Source organism: Lissotriton helveticus, chromosome 4_1, assembly GCF_964261635.1.
Source record: "Lissotriton helveticus chromosome 4_1, aLisHel1.1, whole genome shotgun sequence".
In the NCBI taxonomy this organism is placed as follows: Eukaryota; Metazoa; Chordata; class Amphibia; order Caudata; family Salamandridae; genus Lissotriton; species Lissotriton helveticus.
In genome coordinates, this window is record NC_136063.1 from 1787550913 (window position 1) to 1787571541 (window position 20629).

The 20629-nt window shown below is 43.3% G+C and overlaps 1 protein-coding gene across 2 annotated transcripts in view; it reads left to right on the plus strand.

The window, feature by feature from the left end:
* Window positions 1–20629, plus strand: part of DIAPH2 (diaphanous related formin 2) — a 4230744-nt gene that overhangs the window by 1659940 nt on the left and 2550175 nt on the right. For both annotated transcript variants that reach the window (XM_078688424.1, XM_078688425.1), the window contains one exon: window positions 17069–17183. In XM_078688424.1, the coding sequence (XP_078544550.1) occupies window positions 17069–17183 (115 nt within the window). The remainder of the gene's footprint in view (window positions 1–17068; window positions 17184–20629) is intronic.

Sequence of the window (20629 nt, forward strand, 5' to 3'; positions counted from 1 at the left end):
ATTCTATCAGCACATGGGTTCAACTGGAGAGTTTAGAGTTTGTTTTAGAATCTGAAGAAAGGGAGATAAACATGTCCTCATCCACTTGTTCAAGCCTTGATGAAAGCCATTTTTCAGATAGAGATCCTGAATTCAGCAATGTCCAAGATGTCACTTGGGAAAATGAATGTCATTCATGTCTTGCATGGACACTCAGTTATAACACATTCAAAGAATGCTCCTGGATCTTTGGCACACATAATCAGCATGCTAAAAGGTTTGAGTGTTTGTGTAGATGGCGAAATCGTTGTTTGTAGTGGCTGCACACTTCTCCTTACTTTATTTCTGATCTTAATTAGGATATTTTTGGGAAAATAGCTACATGTTCAATAAGATGAATGTTTAACCTATGTCTCTATGAGTCCTGTGACACATAGAGCTTTATAAGCTAACAGGTCAAAAGCAATCGCTACATTTCACAGTGTACCCTAAAGGTTTGAGTTATGAGTTCTGATATGGAGGATGACTGGAATGAACAAGTTGTGCACTCATGATTGTGGTTGTGAAGGGCAGTTAAGTGCTGTTGTTTCTGTGGACCAACAGAAGTTCCTTGCAAATGCTTTGTGGCAGATTACCGTGCACTGAGACTTTGAACCATTGTGATAACATTTGGTTTGCAACTGTTTTCTATAATCCGTCTAAGCTATGGTGCCAATTTGTTGCACAGCTTTAGAATAATTTCTTTAAAGGCATTAAAATATGATGGAATATTCTGTGCTTCCTTGCATTCAGTGTGATCAATAGCAATGTCTCTTTGGGATCACATTTCATTGAGATTACACATCTTAAAGCATTGTCTCTCGCCAAGGAACTGTGTACAATGAGCTGCCAAAATTTGCAGAACATTAGACATTACAGTTTTATCTACTGCTGGGTTTTCGGGACCATGTCAAACAGTGTAGACTGTGAATCGCTTCCTTAATTTTTCATAGTGCAGATGGAAGACTTTTGAGTTACATGCTTGAGGGACCAGATCTTTTGAGATATACATGTTAAAAAAAAAGTCAATAGAAATAGGTGATAACGTTTTCATCTAATAAATGTTGCCTGTAGGTTTCAATTTAGAAAAGTAATATACACGTATTTCTGTGATGCCCTTATGGTCACATGGATCATTAGTGTCCCATGAGACCCTTCTGCTCACATGGATCTATAGCATTTGCTGGTTGTAAAGAAGCAGACAATACACAGAGCCAACAACTGAACTGCAGCTTATAGTAATTTTTCATTGTCTACCAATTATGCTTTAATTCATATGGTAAAATCCAATAAATGAAAAAATGAGTATGAAAATATTCTATTAATTCGTGAAATGTGCCCAAGATACTTAGTTTAGAAATAGTTGTTATTTGTACAACTGTGAACTTGGGGTTAATTATCCTATAAAGTGATTCATTCAAAATGTGTTCTTTATTTTTACGAGCCAAACACAAAGAGAAATATAAATAATATTAACAAATGTCATACAATTCTGTATTTCCACAGACTACACTTGTGTGCTTGGGCCTATCACCCGCAACATGCCCTAAAATGCACGCAGAAACATCACATTTTTGCCATGAAAAATGACCCATTTTGCTGATGTCAGTAGCTGTGGTTATTTGGGTTCGGAATTAACCACCTCCCAAGAAAATCTACTAAACCTAGACATTTCTGTAAACCAGACCTCTAGGAGAATCCAGGGTGGTGCAGTTTGCATGGATCCAATGAGGTTTCCTAACCAGATTGTCTCGCAAACCTCAAACGTTGTCTAGATTAATGCATTTCCCTCACATTTCTGTGAGGGAATGCTCTGGAATCTGTGGGGATTCTTACCAGCTAGCATTCCCACACTTCTCCTGAAACAAACAGTACCCCACTTGTGTTGCTGGGCCTATCGTCTTTAACCTTGGATGAAACTGTGACCGTTTGAAGTCAATGTGGTCTTCTCACAGTCAATGGTTTGTTCCAATTTTTGGGGACGGAAAACTCCTCTACATGGTGATAGATGTGCACCCCTGCCCTGAGTGCCTAAAAATGGTGATGTCAGGATCCCTAATGCTGATTTTTGTTGTCATGGGGAAACACAGATGTGCGTATGACATAGTGTAGGCCTGTCTCATGAATTGTGGTCTTTTTGGGCTGGGGGAAGTACCCAAAGTGTTACCCTCATAGTGGTGGAATGCTACTGCCTTTACCAGGAGTTAAACAGCACGAGTGCATTGATGGCAGCATAGCATGTAGTGACCAGTATTAGTAAACAGGTCCTTTTTAACCTCTGTCACTGGAGTGAGGCCTACAGCCGCCCTCACTTTTAAAGTTATGCAGTTGTGTTTGTAACACACCCTTGACCTACATCCAATTAGTGTGAAGTGGTGCACAGCACAGAGGTGGGTGTATGTGTGCATGGGATGGTTACAAAACAGTGATAATTTAATACTGAGCAGTGTGTGCGGGTGAACGCATGTGCTAGATATATATGTGCCTATGAGTAGTACAGTACCTGAAGGATGTAGTGTTGTGCAGTGCATGCAGGATAAACGTATGTGCTCAGTGTATGTGTACCTATGAGTGGTATAATACATGAATGATGTAGTGGAGGCATGTTAAAGGCATATGCTGGATGTATATGTGCCTATGAGTGGTAAAGTGAATGAAGGATACAGAGCTAGGCAGTGCATGAATGTCAAACGCAAGTGCTGAATGTATGTGTACTTCTGAGTGGTACAGTACATGGATGATACAGTACTGAGCAGTATGTGTATGCTCTATACATGCACTAGGTGTATGTATTCCTGTGAGTGGTGCAATACATGGAGGGCCCTGTGTTCCATTTTGGGAGACCCAGGCTTGCAACATGAAACTTGTAGAGGAGGTAGAGAGCAGCCCCCAGATATTTTGTAAGCTGGGTGGGACATACATTGTGCACGGGAGGCTGAAGCCTCCTCTGTACACGTCGAAGGGTGCTCTGTGATTCAGTGCAGGGTGACAAGGAAAGGGCCTGGGCACATCTCAGGAAGGCGATAGGGCTGATAAGAGAATCATAAAAAGTAGGGATGGGGGCTCTGAGCTAACCTTTGATGTACATACCGCTGCCGCTAACATTCAGGTGTAAACTCTAGTCACTCCCATGGCCTCTCAGCTTTGCAGACACTCTTGCTGGGACAGACCGAAAGAGGGGGCAGAGGAGTGTGGACTTTAAAAGAAGGAGATGCCCAACATAAAACTTCAAAGACTCTGACCCTAAATTACATTTGGTGTCTGAAAAAGGACCATAAGAGAAGTTTGAGACCCCAAAAATGGTCATCTGCCAAGCAAGCAGGAGAGCTGTGTGAGATGGAGAAGCTCTTCAAGACTTCTGCCTGTGACCAGGACTTGAGGCCAAGGCTTGCTAGGCTCCTTGTTGGGTGATGGACTTCAACCAGGGACTTCAAGACCACCTGCCCTTTAGCCTGGAGACTAGGTGCCTACCTGCTTGCCCAAACCAGTGTGCCCTGAGAGGAAGAGGAGAGTGTTGGAGGGAATGAGGTCCAATAAGGAGCCCTTTTGAGTGGACTTCTTGTGTGAGAAGTGACGAGGCGGTTCCTGCATTGATTGAGTCATTGGCCATGTGCAGACCAGTTGTGACCCCTGTGTGCAAAAAGAGAGCTGGCAATAAATTAGCCATTTGTCAGATAGTTGTTGGACTTGGCCCTTTTTGCAGGGTCATCCCTGAACTTTTTGCCTTCCTCCTCTATTTTTTCTGACCTGTTGTTGGCTGTTTTATGACTCTGGGCACTTTACCACCGGTGATCAGTACTAAAGTGCATATGCTCGCTGTATTTAAATTGATGTATGGATTAGTGATTCCATGATTGGCTTGTTTGGTTTACTTGTCAGACCCTAGTACAGTGCACCGAGTGTGCCCAGGGCTTGTAAACCAAATGCTGCTAGTGGGCCTGCAGCACTGGTTATGCCACCCACAGAAGCAGCCTTGTAAAAGGTGTCTCAGGTCTGCCATAGCAGAGCCTGTGTGCAGTCTGGTACTGCCATGCTGACTGGGTAAGTGCACCCACTTGCCAGTCTCTAAACCTTACCTTTTCTTCATATCAGACACCCCTATGTAGGCCCAAGGGCAGGGTGCATTGTAGGTATAAGGTAGGACAAGCCCTGGTGTGTGTGGCATGTCCTAATAGTGAATTACAGCCATTTTCATTTTTCAATATTGCAAGGCTACCTGTCCTCCATAGGCCAGAATGGGCAGTTAGATTATTACATTTTATAATCCTAACTGACTCAGGGAACATGGCAGAAATTCGAGTTTAGTATGCCTTAACTCAGAATGATAAAATACATCTTTTAGTGCAGTTGGTTTTAACATCCTGTGCTTGAAAATATCAATTCAATTCAATTCAGAAAACTTTATTCGATTATTTTAAAAATAATCATAAAAGTGCGCTTGAAAATATCACTTTTAGAAAGTAGGTATTTTATTGTCTAACTATCCAAGCCTGCCTCTGCTAGGTTGTGCATTCATTGTCTGGAGTTTGAGTGACAGGGCTGGGGATTCTAGGAGACAGGGCGAGTCAGCCCAGTGGTGAATAGAAAGATCTGCATCTAGATGGGAGGGAGGACTTGCACCTGGGACCTGAATAGGGCTGTGCCTTCCCTCCACAAAGCTATCTCCACCTCCTGTGGTGAGGAGTCATGTCAACAGAGTGCTCCAGAGCTGTGCCTTTCTTTCACAATGCTAGCTCCACCCCCTGTGGGGTGTCTGATATTTCTGCCCTGCACTGTGAAAGGAAAGAAGGAGTCATGTAAACAGAGTGCTCCAGAACTGGTTTGGACAAGGTACAGGACCCTCTGCCCTCAGAGGACAAAGGAGTTTGGGGTATAAGTATTGGGATTCTGATCCCAAGAAATTAGATCACTTTTGGACAACAAGAAGAAACCTTTGCTGAGGAGTGGAATCAGAGAGACTGAGGAGAGACTATCCCTAAGCTGAAGTGCAGCTTGGGGGATTGGCCTGCAGTGGTTGCCTGACTGCCAAAGAAAGGAGAGAGGAACTTTGTGTACTTTTCATCAACTTGTAAGGATCTCCAAGGGCTTGGAACAGAGCTTGCCTCCTGCTGAAGTCTCAGGGACAACAGACTTCACCCACCAGCTCCCCAAGAGTTCTGTGGAAGTGCCTGCAGTTTTGCTGGACTTTATGAGGACTTGCGTGTCGCAAGAAACTGGAAGCGCGACTCAAGAACAAGAAGCGTGTCGCCGAAATGCCGCTGCCGCTTCACAACATGAAGCTTCTCGCATCACCAGAGAAAAGGATCGACGTCGCAGCAGACACCGCTCCATCACCGGGAAGTGTGTCGCAGGAGAAGAGGATTAACGTCGCATCAGATGCCGTCGCATCTCCGAGAAGCGTGTCACAGGGCCTGCCGCGGCTCATCGCCGGAGAAGAGGATCTACGTCGCAGCAGACGCCGCCGCATCACTGGGAAGAGTGTCACAGGGTCTGTCGCGGCTCGCATCGTTGTGGAAGCAGCTCGCATCGCCAGGAGAGAGAGGATGGACGTCGCAGCAGATGCCGCCGCATCACTGGGAAACGTGTCGCAGGGCCTAGCATTGTGTAAAGCATCTCGCATCGCCGGAGAAGAGGATCGACATCGCAGCAGACGCCGCCGCACCACCGGGAAGCATGTTGCATCAAGAAGAAAGCGCCATCTTTATTTCTTTGCACCAGATCTTCAACGCATCACTTTCTTTTCTTGTAAGGGAGTACTGAATCACCTTCCCTGCAACACTTTCGTTGCCCTGCGTGTCGCATATTAAGGTACATTGACTCAAAGTGTCGCATTACAAGATCTAAAGAGAACTAAGCTAATTCTACCATTTTAAGTACAGTATTGTGAATTTTTGTCGTTTGTGGTCTTGTGTTAAGTCCTATATAAAGAATACTTATTTTTTATATAAAACCTGTGTGGTGTCCATCTATAGTGTTGTTACTTGATTACTGTATGTGTTCACAAATGCTTTACACACTGCCTCTGAGATACGCCTGTCTGCTTGTGCCAAGTTACCAATGGGGTGAGCAGGGGTTATTTTAGGAGTGTACCCCCTTACCCTGACTAGAGGCAAGGGTCCCTTTTTGTCACAAGTACCTACCTGTGCCAACTAGAGATCCCCAAATCAAACAATAGTTAAATTAAAAGGTGATGCAAGTTGGTTGCTCATTACTAAGCAAATTATTGTGTTCCTTCTCCATTTATGTAACTTTGCTGCAGATGTCACAGTAATGTTAGTATGGAGGGACAGGTTCAACACAGGTGGCATGCAGGAGTAGAGCCATTGCTGCACAACAACCCCATTACTAAATGTTCAGCACTGGGGAAGTCCATGGCATAACAATCATAAACTTTTTTTCCACTGTCATTGTTTCTGATAAATAGGGGCTGGTTTAGAGGTTGTTGGTCAGGTTACTCCATTATAAACGTGATGGATATTCCACCCACCTTATTACCAGTGACGTAGGATGTAATTCACTTGTAATAAGGCGGATATGATACCAATCCCGTTTGTGATGGAGTAACCCTTGTGAGCAATCAAACTCTAAATCAGGCCCCAACTCTTGACTGTGCAGACAGTTATCTCTTCATTCTACGAATATACTGTGGGTGTACCTTAATTGATGCAGCAAAATATATATTTTATGCCCCTGTAGGAGTCAAACCCCAATTATATACTAAACCCCAATAATGTACGCTTCTTCGTTTTTTCCTCAGGTAATCCAGCTGGGTTGTTCTTGTTGATCTAGTGACAAGAGACCTCGCCCTCTCAGACATTAAACCTATTGGTTAGCTGCGTAAAATTCAAAAAGGAGCTGGTACCTCTCAATAACTGAGTTCTAGATCGAAAATAAGTTTAAAAGATGTATTACATAATTCTTAATGTAGATGATACAGAAAAATGCATAGATTGTCATGAAGGCTCAGATTTAAATACAAAATCAGAAATCAAAGCAAGAACCTATATTTTAAGCAGTTAAATCTCTCCAGATTCTAAGTATCAAACTCACTAAGTGTACTGATAGCACTCTAAAGGAGGAGAAAAAAGCCTCAAAGGAGGAGAGAAAAAAGTCTCAAATAAATTTAGGCAGAGTCTGGGGAGGAAAATGAGAAGTCGCACCCCAACCTTCAAAACTAGTGGTTTTCATACACATCTAATGCTTAAATAATTAGCAAAACTGAAGATTTGGCATGGCATGATCACGGTCACTTTGGCAAAGTAAAAGCAACTTTTTAATAATTAAACTCTTGCCACTAACCCATTTCCTAAGGTTAAGGAAATCTTCTCTTTGCCTTTTCATCAACACTACAGTACCTTTTCTCAAACCGGGCCCACGCTATGGGAGACTTATATGTATTAAGAAGGAATGTTTGGGCGTGGCAAATAGTTTATTTGGTTTTACTGACAGTTTAAGACTGAACACACACAAACTGCAATGGCAGGCCTGCGGCAGGTTTGAAGTTGGCGCGGGTAGAGAACTCCGCTCCACCAGCGGAGTGTGAGGAGATTTGCCTACTCCGTGTTCTCCGTGGAATGCGAAGTAGGCAAATCTCCGGAGACTCCGCAGCAGAGCGGAGTTGGCCAGCCCCTGCCTCCCCCCCTTTTAAAAATGAATTAGACATTAATTAAAACAGTAAATAAAACACTTACCTATACTGCGGCATCTTCGGTCTGCCCTCCTCTTCTTCCTTGCCGTCTTTCTCCTACATTGGGTGATCTTGCGCTTGCCTCATTTCAGGAGTATCTTCCTGTAGACCTCTCAATTTGCTCAAAGATGTTTTCATTGAATCCATGAAGAAACAAATAACATTATTTTGATTCTGTATTGTATCAATTGCAACTTCATAATTTTCATTTTCCTCTTCTTAAGGAACAATATTTTGCCATTTGGTCTATATATCGGTTTCCCAATGTAACCATATCTCTGCTAGACTAATGGGTTGTGCACTTAACTATTTTGGTTTTTTGGTGCACTTAACTATTTTGTTTTTGCTCCAAATAAATCCAATATATACATGCTATTTTTATAGGAGCTCCTGAGGATGTCATAAGCCCTCTCTAAGACAATAGCTAAGCATAGTCATGAACAACACCAAAACCATACTGGCTATCAGTGTAGATTGTCCCATTCAAATTCTCAGAAAAGCAGCAAGCTTTCATTAAGCCAATCAAGTCTGCCACTTGCGCTGAAGCTATATTTGACAAAGAGGATACTACAACTTGAACTTCTCTTCTCTTCCTGAGCGGGGTTGGAACTTCCACAGAAAGAACTGTAGAATGCATAGCCCCTGTATTAATCGGAAAGGAAACAGGATGGCCATTGACTTCTCTGTCAATATATCAGCCACTTTGTTCTACCTCCAGGACGCCTCCCCACTCATGCAACGTCATTGTAAATTACTCACTGCCATTTCATAATTCAAACTCATTTTAATGTGTTGGTACCTTGCATTATATGGCATTTTATGTCTCATGTTGTGTTGCAGTACTGGAGCTATTTGCTTGAACATTCAAAATGATTTCTGATTTTGCACATTCTACTCTGAATTCAGAATATTCAACATCATATTACCTCTCTGTTTCTGTGGAATTTGTTCTCAATTTACCTGAATCCTACTGGAGTTTGTTGAATCTCTACTTTCCAATGTCCAATACTCCCACAAAAATCGCACCCTGTATTCTTTTTCAACATTTCAACATTCACATTCGTCCTGTCACTTTTACCACCTTGCATTACACTGATTCATTCCTTTAACTCCATTTCGCTCAAAATTCATATTTGAACCCATTTGATTCTACAACTTGTTTTCAAACAGTCTTGTCTGAGCAATTATCTTCTCCTTCTTTCCTTCTTCTGCTATGCCTCAAATTAATCACTACTATTTTTGGCTAACATTAAAATCTCATCTATCCCATTTATCGGCCAACACTCTGCTGAATATGATTACTAATCTCCAGACTCAATCCATTCACTGAAGCAGAAGCAAAACTGCTAACTCCATTTTTCAAAGGACTTTCAACTCTGCTATGTTTCATGTAAATATGCATCAACCTTTCATAACTAGAATGTGGTGACTCCTTAGGCTCTGGTGTTGTTCTCAAATCTTATGCCAATTTAAATCTTTTTTAGGAGCTCGCTTTTTCAACTACTCAATCATAGACTTATATTTGTTGGCTTTTTCTGTAGTTGGTGCATTATAAGGACCAAGACTAGGCGGTTCTTGTGTCGCCCATCCAACAACAACCTTATATTCGAACCACAAATCTCCAGGGACTACAATTCCAAGCAACACATTTAAATCAGTCCATAACATCAGAGTATTTTGTGTCCATGTATGTATTTCATCATACCACTTCTGCTGGGTTCTCTTCCAACATTAAGTATTATGCATGAGGAGATACAAATCACCCCTTGTCCATGGGACCTGCTCAAAATTCTCCCCATGAAGTTCTCTTAAAGGAAACTCCATACCTCGGGATCACATGCAACATTTCTCCCCTTTCCCTCAATCACTTTTGTTCTTTTTTTATTTGCTGTCCCTTTCTTCCATCTCTCTGGATATTTTCTCAAGTCACTCCAATCCCATATTTTCTCAATTTAAATTTGAGCCCTTAAGGTAATCAGGCCTATTTCTCTAATTTTATCATGTGTTAAATGCATTTTAAAATGTTATTTCATATTTTTTGTTTTGCTAATATCTAATTCGGAAGCTAGTTCTTCCAAGTTATCATGTGCTTCATCTCATATCAAATACCTAATTTCATCTGCATTGTAAGTCCCTTGCACCATTTTGCCAAATTCTATTTTCAAAATGTCAATACTCATTTGTTTAGGCTGTGGCTCTACAATCACTGTTCTCACAGGAGTACTGAGAGTCCCTATTTCTGGCAGCCCATTTCCACTTGTAACACTTATAGATTTATCATCCATATCCTCATCCTCCTTTTTTATTTTCTCGTTATCCTGCTTTTTATTTTCAGTAACTATAGAAGGGAATTTCTTGCTCTGATTTTTGATGTCAGTCTTTGCATTTTTAGGCAACTATGCAATCCCAGGGGTACTAGGCTTTACTAGAACTACTAGTACGACATACGAGCTCTGTCATAACTTACATCAGACCAGCTGGTTCATGGAGAAACTTAAACATAGTAAACAAAAAGCAAGGCAACTACAGGTAAAATAGCAGCAACAATATGGAGGTAACAACAAAAGGTATCACAAAACACAGTTCAGCTCTCCTTTTAAACATCTGCAACTCGGGCAAAATAGCACTTCCTAAGCAGCATCTAAACACATGAGATTGCATCTTATTTTAGAAACAAGGGCTTGCTGATAGGAAATATGATTACCACCTGTGGTAAATTGCATTTCATTTGAAATGTGTCAGATAAAAAGGAATATGACCTATTGAACTTGTTCCCACTCAACTTATGCCTAGTAACTTAGATGGTAAAAGCAAGTATTTAAACAAAGTCAACTCAAAATAATTTTCATACGTTACTATTAGTGGTTGCTTATTGTGTATCTCTCCTGAAGCTTTATCTAGTGTGAATAGCAACTTCATTTACTCCCTCCATAATAAAGATCTAACTCAGAAATGTTCAAAACATGATTACTGTGGCACTTGTAAAGAACCTTAATTTAGGTTCATACATTTCCAGTAATTAGAAACATACAGCAGGTGTCCTAATCCTGAGCTAAATTATTGAAAAACAGTAGCATCGCAGCTTCATTGATACTTAAACTAACATCACCAACTAGATACTCGTTAGAAGAGTTTAAACCCAACACATGCTACTGAGACAGCATTTTTTAATATATCATAAAGATCAAAATGTTAGCAGAAATTATTCATGCAGGAATTCTAGTCCTGCTTTACCTGTCTCCATTCATTGATACAGTAGGCCACTGCACGCAAATCGTCAGATAGGTTTCAGTAGCTAGGATAAGCGAATCCTGCTTGAAATGGTTTGAGTCCTTTTTAGAACACTGCGTTTTATTGGTGAAGATGGTTCCATTTTTCTTCAACAGTATTACCCTGTAATGCAGAGCCTCTCAGTGGTAACCTCACCATTCAATGTGAACATAAGGTTTTTGTCTTTCAGAGATAGGATCTTTGGCATCAAATATGGATGCCTCGCCGTGGCGTATCTGATCAAATCTAATGCTGCAAGTGAAATGAGAATAACCAAATGTGTGAGATCATGGCGGTAGAGGAGTGAGGAAAGGTGTCTGTTGATCTTTTGATTTATCCTGTAAGAGAGAAGGTCAAGAAGTCTTCTTCGGGTAGTCATTACTTTCTGATTGAGACTTTCAGCTTTCCAGATTTTGGGATTGTTGATCTTCTGTCCTAAAAGGATGCCCAAGACTGATAGATCCTTGGGAAAGCCTGAGTGCCCTGATTTAATTGCATCCTCCATAGCCCAATAGATGTCACTAAAATGAATAGAGCTTGTTGGTGTGATTCAGATCACTGATGTAAGAGAATTCCTTGTTCTGTTAAACTTTTTTTTTTAAAACAAACTTTATTGAGTTTTTTCTTTGTTATTTTCTCTTTCTTTTTGTTATCATAATGTCTCACGTTTAATACAATCATTGGTATACGTTCTTGTGAAAGCTTTCACGTCGACAATCCAACATAGTTGCATATAAGGAGCTATAGATGCCTTGGTGTCCCCTTTGGCACCCACAAAAGAGCATGCAACATGAAGCAGTGATAATAACAAGAGAACATTTTTTATACATGGTATCTTTTCCACATGAAAGGTGGTAAACTATTCTCCAATTGCAGAATTAAACTAACACCCATTCCACTGCCCCCCCCTCCCCTATGGATCCCACCCCACCACCTGGGCTCCAACTATGTTATACAGAGTCTTACTGTTGTTGTTTGTCCTGCATCACATAACTTTCTATATTTTCAGCAATGGGTACGCCACTATTTTCACAAAAACAGGAGCTTTGAGCTACACATAGTCCTCCCTTGTAGTTGCCACTCACTGCCTATTGAGTACTCGGAGCGCCATCCGGTGCGTTGTTCTTACATGCTTCAACCACTGTATCCCAGTCTAGAGATATCACGGTTTTCCTGATTCCTCTTGCCTCCTCCCTATGCAGCGCAAAGCTTTCTGTCCCTTCCCATCTGATCAATTCGCTTTGCCACACATATAATGTTGGAGCTCTGGCTGACTTCCAACGCATGGTGATGGCTCTTTTTGCCACAATAAGCGCCAGGTCCAGAAAGCGTAACTGAACCATATGGACTTCTTACGTCTGCAGATACCCAGTAAGCATTCCATCGCCACCCCCTCTATTGATAGATGAGTGATGTCTGTAATAGATTTCTGGACCCCGTCCCAGAACTCCTCAAGGTGCGGGCAATCCCTTAACATATGAAGAAGACCTGCCTCAGGCTTGTTACAGCAGGGGCACTGATGGGCACCGGCCGGATACATTTTCTGGAGCCTGCGCAGTGTCAGGTAAGCCTGGTGGACAATCATACATTGTATCAACTTAAATTTAGCGTTACTCGGTATCTTAAGTGGGTATTCCAATATGGCTAACCACTCCTTATCTGTCAAGTCCCGCCCCACCTCCCTCGCCCACTGCGCCCGGGTAGTGTCCAAAGGAATTTCAGCATGCGTTCGGATACTACTATACAGCCATTTTATGAGATGGCTGCCTCGTCCCATATAAGAAAGGGCTTTTATCAACTCATTTACCTGGGGTACCTTCCTCTGCGGGGCCCACTGACACTTCACATAATGTAGCACGGCAGCGTGTGTGACATATAGAATATTTGGTGCTCCCATAATTTGCGTGAAGGTGTCATGATCCATAAGGGATCCTTCGCTAAACAGTGCTCCAACAGTCCCTACCCCCGACTCTAGCCAAGGCTCGAGCGCTTGTGACGTCAGCCTTCCGCTCGCTAGGGGTATACCCACCAGTGGGATGTTATCAGCATACAGACCTCCCCTCGCTGTATATTTCAAGGCCTTCTTCCAACACTGCAGTGCTGTGTGTAGTAGAGCAGGCAATGCGGGAGAGGGCTTCTCCCGTGGTAAGAGGAGTTCGTGGAGTTTTCCCTGCCCTACCTGTCTGTCGGTGTATCCGATTTCCTGCAAGTTACGGCCTGCCATCCAATAAGATAACCACTGTAGTTGGCATGCATAAAAATAAGCTCTGAAATCAGGTGCTCCCAGGCCTCCCCATCGCGTTGTTAGTTGTAATTTCTTAAGGCTTATACTGCGTCAGCCAGCCCCCCAAATGAGGTCAATCAATAATGTGTCCAGTAAGTAAAAAATCCTGGCAGGTACCAGCAAGGGCAGGTTTGTGAAGTAATATAAAAGGCGGGGCAACACCACCATCTTGGACAAGGCCACCCGACTCACAGTTGACAGAGGAAGCGTGGTCCAGAAAGCTATCTGAGATCATATACCGCGGATGGCTTTCACTAGATTCCCCTCCAGCATATCCGCCGGTGACCGATAAACGTTAATGCCCAAATATTTAAAGGTGTGCGGAGCCATTGGGATTGTGAGCTCCCCAAAAGCAATACTACATAGGAGTGTTTGTTCATGAAAAAAAAGGCACTAGATATGGAGTCATTAATAAATAGGCCCGAGATCTGTTCAAAATCAGCGAAAATGCGAGGAATCGGACCCTGTCCCTCCAGTATGTCCGTGACATATATGATTAAGTGATCGGCATATGCAGACACCAGGTGCACCGATGTGAAATGAAATTAAAAGACCATTTATAAAGTGCGGTAGCTACCCTTAGGCGTCCTAGCGCTGCAGACATCACGCATATAATGAGAACAGTTCAAAACTATTCTGCTTTGTTAAAAAGCAGGGTTTTTAAGAGTTTACAGAAGGTGAGTAGTTTAGGCTCTGATCTAGGTTGGAGGGGGAGGGAGTTCCAGAGCCTGGCCGCATTGTAGGAAAACAAGCGGCCTCCACACCTGGCTCTCTTGAACCTAGGATTCATGGCTAGAAAAGAGGATCTGGATCTGAGCTGTCTGTTCGGATGATAGGCTGTTATCAGAGATTGGTTAATGATAGCGCCTGTTCCCCTGAAGGCTCGGTGAGCGATGCACAATGCTTTAAATTCGACCCTTTACCTCATAGGGAGCCAGTGGAGGCCCTTCAGTCTGGGTTTGGCCAGGAGTCGGCGGGGTATCTGGAGAAGAGTTCTGGCTGCACAGTTTTTAATTATCTGTAGCTTGTTTAGGATCTTCTGGTGTGCACCAAGGAATAGGGCGTTCCCGAAGTCCAGACGAGATAGGATCAGACCTTGGATCATTATCTGTCTTGCATGAAAAGCTAACAGGGGAAGGATTTTGCGCAGGAGTCTTAGTAGGCCAAAGCAAGTGGCTGAGAGTTTGGCTGCATGACAGTTGAAATTAAGGGATTTATCTAGCCAGATGCCCAGGCTTTTGATCGTATCTTTAGGCGTGGGGGCAGGTCCCAGGCACTGAGGCCAAAGTGGGTTGATGGTGGTGTTAATGGGGCTGCCAAGGAGCATAAGCTCAGTTTTGTCGCCATTCATTTTGAGACAGGAAGAAGTCATCCACTCAGCGACTGCTTCCAGGCAATTCCTCAGACAATTGGGTGCAGCCTGCGGGGGGTTGAGAGCCACCACTAGCTGAGTGTCGTCCTCTTAAGTAACAATTTTCACTCCAAAAGGGCGGACGATCTCGGCTAGGGGGCTCATATATAGATTAAATAGTGTTGGGCTCAGGGAGGAGCCCTGCGGCACACCACAACCAAGGGACTTACTGGGGGAGGTGTAGGCGCCCTCTAAGACCTGAAAGGAGCGATTGGAGAGGAAAGACCTAAGCCAGGTGATTGCCATCCTTGAAATTCCCTTGCTGCTAAGTCGGTGTAGTAGGATGTTGTGGCTCACAGTGTCGAAGGCGGCACTTAGGTTGAGGAGGATGATAGCTGCAGAGCCTCCCTGGTCTAGGATCCTCCCAGCCTCCTCAGTCACTGCAACCAAGGCGGTTTCAGTCCCGTGGAGAGGGAGGAACCCCATCTGAGTGGAGTCCAAAAGATTGTTAGTTTCCAGGAATTCTGTTAACACCGTGTTAGCATGCTTCTCCAAAAAAATGTAAGTCTGTTTGAGGCATATATAGCATGAATCTGACTAAAATGCAGTGTAGAACTATGCAGGACAGAAGTATATCACATAGGGAGGCTGTTGTGTGTAAGATGCTCTGGGCAAGACTGGAGAATTCAGAGAAAAAGTAGAAAGGGGAGGGTTCACAGTAGGCCTAGATGGACAGCATAGGTATAAGGTTGACTTTGGCTGACAGGCAAAGAGAAAGAGTGTGCAAAATGTTATACTGGTGATAACTCCAAGGGGAAGCTTGACACCACCTACTATACCATCTTTAATGTGGGGAGTTAAATATTCACCACAAAATGAACTTGTTGGCATGTGACATGGTCCTCAAAGGATGTGTTGGAAAAAAAGGAGAAAGGAAGCACAGAAAGTGGAAGATGGTATGACCAGTAGAAGTGGGATGAGTGAAAACATACTGCCTTGGACACCTATCACTTTTTAGATCCACTCATACCAGTGGACTGCTCTGCTGACACCCCTTTTAATGATAAAGATGTATTACAATATATGCAGCAAAAATATTTGCTTTCAGTGGACTGCTCTGCTGACACCCCTTTTAATGATAAAGATGTATTACAATATATGCAGCAAAAATATTTGCTTTCATACAATTAATATGAAAAGGACGGCCTTTATATTAATGGTTTTGCGAGAAATTATAATATGACTTTCTTTGCTCTTCTTTTCTCTCTTTTCGTTTCTCTTTTTCTCCTCCTCTTTTCTCACTTTTCTTTTTTAGCCCAATGAGGTGTTAGGATCCAGCCACAGAGGTATTGTCTGGACTAATATCTGACTATGAACAATGTTTTGGTGGTGGATGTATGCCACTTTGAATGTATTGTGCACCATCACCTTTCGGGTGTGATGAAACAAAGACACCGTTATAACTGACTTCGTTATGTAACGATCATATACCAACTTAGTATTGACGAGTTGTAGGTTTTTTCCTGGTGTGTTTCCTTTTCACTTTGATTCTTTAGCCTTGTTGGTCTCCACGCATGCTGGTGGGCATATGGTTGTAGTTACCCAAGGGTTTCTCAAGGGTGATATGTAATATTGCCTAACTACCGCAGTATTCTGGGTAACTGTAGTATGATTTGTCGCTAAAATATGTGGACATTGAGTTATGTTGTGTTACTTAAGCAAAATATTTTTGTATTTCCTAGCCCTGAAGAGTTGTGGAATATTGTCTTTCCACAACGAAACACGTGTCGGCTGGCTGTATACACAAAATATTCCATCTACCTAACTAATAAACAGACAAGATCAAGCACAACGACCTAACCGCCTGGACTACACTATTTGTTTTCTATGAGAATTGTGATCATTGTATCAATGAATTTATATGTGTGCGCGGGTTATTTATCTATTTTCTAATTGTGTAGTTTTGCTATACAGATCAAGGGGTTTTGAGGGTGTCCCCTTCCTGCTGCACCATCTGATTGAGCTTCATTATTGTAATCTTATGTTAATAGGGCTAGTGCACCTTTCTTTCTTCCTGGACACTAAAACCCGTCCCTGACTACATAAAAATATTTGCTTTCATACAATTAATATGAAACTGTGTTCGTCCTCTATTCTGTTTTGTTTCTATAAATTGCTGTCTTAATTCCTTGCTTTTCCATCAACTCCCTTCCTTTCATAGAACACTGTGAGTATATGTTGATGATAAAGTCTTTTCGGCGACATTCAACTAGAAGTATGACTTATTTGGAGCAAACATTTGTGTCCTAATACACCTAGTTTGTTTCAAACCAAACAACACATTTATACCATAGCAATGATAAACCAGTACCTCCTCTTTATTTGGATGACAAGTAAGTAGTTTTGTTTTTTACATTTTATACATTCTAGTAAATTATTTTGGTGATTTATTTTTCAGGTTGACCCACAGGAATTGTCACAGAACAGCTTTTGGGTAAAAGCTAAAGAAGACAAATTTGAGCACCCAGAATTGTTTACAAGGTTGGCCCTGACTTTCTCTACACAAATGAAAGGTAAGTGTGTTCTTTATGTAATTCTTATAAGTTCCAGATTTTTTTTCTTTTGTTTTGCGGATTATGCATTATATTTCACAATAGTTACATTGACATCTCAGCTATATTTTGTGTATTACAATTGGTATGCATACAGCAAGAATAACAAACAAAGAAAAAAAGGACGAAAATCAAAACATGTGCTATGCAGTACCACTCATCCACCTACAGGTCAAATACTGTCCGTCAGCACACATATTACGATAGTTGAACATTATATTCAACTCTAGGCCACCCACCCCAGAGCCACTAGCCATGTCGCATCTGGGTGTTCTAGCAGATAGCAAGTTAGAGGCGCCCAGAAATTTTTAGGTTTAGAGGCCTCTGGCTGTTCCTCCGCATATGTACCCAGCTGTTCTCTACAATAAACCAATTCTTTCTGCCACTGTCCCATCTTAGGTTCTGTTCTGTGGCCCCAGTGTTTGGCAACCAATCATTTGACCATGCCAAATGTGCAAAATCTGCCCCATCCTCTCCGCATCTCACACATAACTTTGCAGCTTCTTCGGTGTATAACACATTTGATGCCGGAATTTGAAATGAATAATTCTGAGATTCTAGTGCGCCATGAGGCGGCCTGTCAATGCACAGCATGCCACCCAATCTTCCCAGACTAACGGCAATTCCAGCTGTCTATTCCAATTATCTAAGTACATATCTCCCAGTTTGGTAATGCCCACATTAGATAGCACAGCCAGCACACCCATCTCGCATGCTACTGAAATATCCGGGTGAGCTGAAATTGGCATAGCCGGAGCGTACAGATTTTCATGTCCTGCACGAACACCCAGGGCTTTACACGCTTTAGCCGTGCATGCGACTGTATCTATCTCTCTCTTGTTCCCCCTGAGTGTTGTGCTGCAGCACCATAGCAGTCAACGGGGTGGGTGTGCATTATCTGCCTCCACCCCCAGATGCACCAGGTAACGCTGTGGAAAAAAGCAATAGTGCACAAAGTGGGCCTGCGCACAGAGATAGTATAGTAGCAGATCAGGGGCTTTAAAACTGCCACGTTCAAATGGTCACACCAGTGTTTCCCAGCTGCATCTCGTTTTTTTACCCACCCATACCAGTCTCAGCAAGCATTTACTGCATGGCCTGAAAGATGGCTCTATTGGGTGGTAAGAGGATAGTCACAAACAAATATAATAATTTCGGAAGAATGGTCATTGTGGTAACGGCTATTCGGTGGGAGAGGGACAAAGGGAGGCGTGTCCATCTAGCAACCTCATTGCTTAGTTTTGTGATCACTCACTATAGTTCATGCTAATCACAGTTTTGGGGCCTCTGTGCACCCAGACCCCCAAATAGTGAGCAGGTCCACTTGACCAGGCCAATGGACACTCCAACGCCTGCTCCCTCGTGCACTTGGTTAGGGGAATCACCGTAGACTTACTTCAGTTAATACTAAGGTTTGAGTATCTTTCGAAGCGAACATACTCCCTCAGCAGGGGATCCAAATGCAGCACAGGTTCCCTCACGTACAATAGCATATCATATGTGTATAAGGAAATAGCAAGTGGGTGCCACCTGAAGCCCAGAGCTGCAGCAGCATGGCCCTGCCTCGTCTTGCAGGCCAAGGGTTCCAGTGCCAACGAGAACAGCATTGGGCACAAGGGACATCCTTGCCTAGTTTCTCTACAGTTAGCGATAGGATCAGAGACCACCCCATCTACACGCATCCTAGCCGCAGGGCCAGTATATAGGAGGCGTACCCATTTCAGGAAAAACTGCTGCATTCCTATAAGCTGCAACGCCACAAACATATACTCCCAGCAAAGCGAGTCGAAAGCTTTAGCCATGTCCAAGAGAACAGCAGCGGCTGGAAGCTCAGGGTCCAGCTGATGCAGCACAGCAAATATGGTTTGTAAGTTATGTGTTGTGGATCTTCTGGGTACAAAGCCCGATTGATCCAGGAGGACCAGATTTGCAATGAGAGACTGCAGTTTGTTACCAATTATTTTTGCTAATATTTTAGTGTTAATGTTTATCATAGAGAGCGGCCTCTAGGACACATCTATTAGCTATTTTGTCTGGCTGTTACAGTGTCACTATGGGGGACTCGCGCGGGGGGGGGAGCACTCCTTTCTCGTATGCTTCAGCATAGACCTCCAGCAGCCTGGGGGCCAACTGGTCCACATGCACTTTATAAAATTCACTCAGCAGTCCATCCAGGCCCCGCCACCTTATCATTTGGGAGCGACACTATGGCCTCATTAACATCTTCCACTGTCCAGGGCTGCGAGAGGTACTCACGTTGGCCCAGAGATAAATAGCCCAACGCTATGACGTCCAGGTGGTTTGAGAATTCAGATTCTGGGACGGGAGGTCCGGCCCACAGAGATCCGAGAAGACCCTCACCAACTCCTGACCAGTTTCTGGTGTGGTATGTCGTGTAACAAGGTTGTTGTCCAAGATTTCGACAATGTGGTCCTGTCCCACCGTCGTTCGCAGCTTGCTAGCCAATGAGCGACTCGACCTACCCCCTCACCATATCACCACACAGTCCATCTCCTGGATCAATGTTTCGCTTCATGCTCGGCCACTTCGTCATATTCTTATATTAAATCACTCCTTTGGGTCAATAGTGTAGGGGCGGGTGCACGTTCATATGCACTTTCAAGGTCACGTATTTTATCCTCCAGCGTGTATTTCACAATGACTTAAGAACCCCAGCCTATGCACTTATGCATTCCCCGTGAATGGTAACTTTAAAGGCCTCCCATAAAGTCCCAAATCCCTCAACCGTGCCCTCCTTTTCGGAGAAATAGTTGGTGATAGCAGACCAAATTGTGACACGGAATACTTGATCAAGCAAGGACAGCGGTTGTAAACTCCATTGAAATGCCGACCTCAAGTGGGCCGGTATGTCCAATTCAAAAAGCACAGGGGCATGATCAGAGAATGTTCTAGCTAGGTGGCGAACCGAAACTGTTCATGAGCCAACCTCCTTGGACACAAGCCAATAGTCCAACTTGAACCACGAGCCATGCACAGTCGATACGAATGTGCACTCCCTGCCACCTGGATTGTGGTTACACCACACATCAGTGAGGCCCTCTGCTTCCATTATCTCACTAATCACCTGTGCAGCATGCTTACCATGCCATACTGTGTTGGCAGATCTATCCAATTGTGAATCTAAGTACACATTCAGGTTGCCTCCCCAAATAACCGCTGAAGGGGGCTGTGCTGCTATTCACCTCCAGATATCATTATAAAACACGTGATCTGGGGGAGTGTGTGACATTGATCCACATTCAGTCCATCACTTGTTGTTTTTGCAATTGCCGCCCTAAGTGCGCTGGGGATGCCCAGACGTGGGTCCCAGGCACTCCACACCACTGGAATCAAGCTAGCCGGGCTGAAGAGAGGTGTTACCTCGAAACCGGTCCGGTCCTCGGATG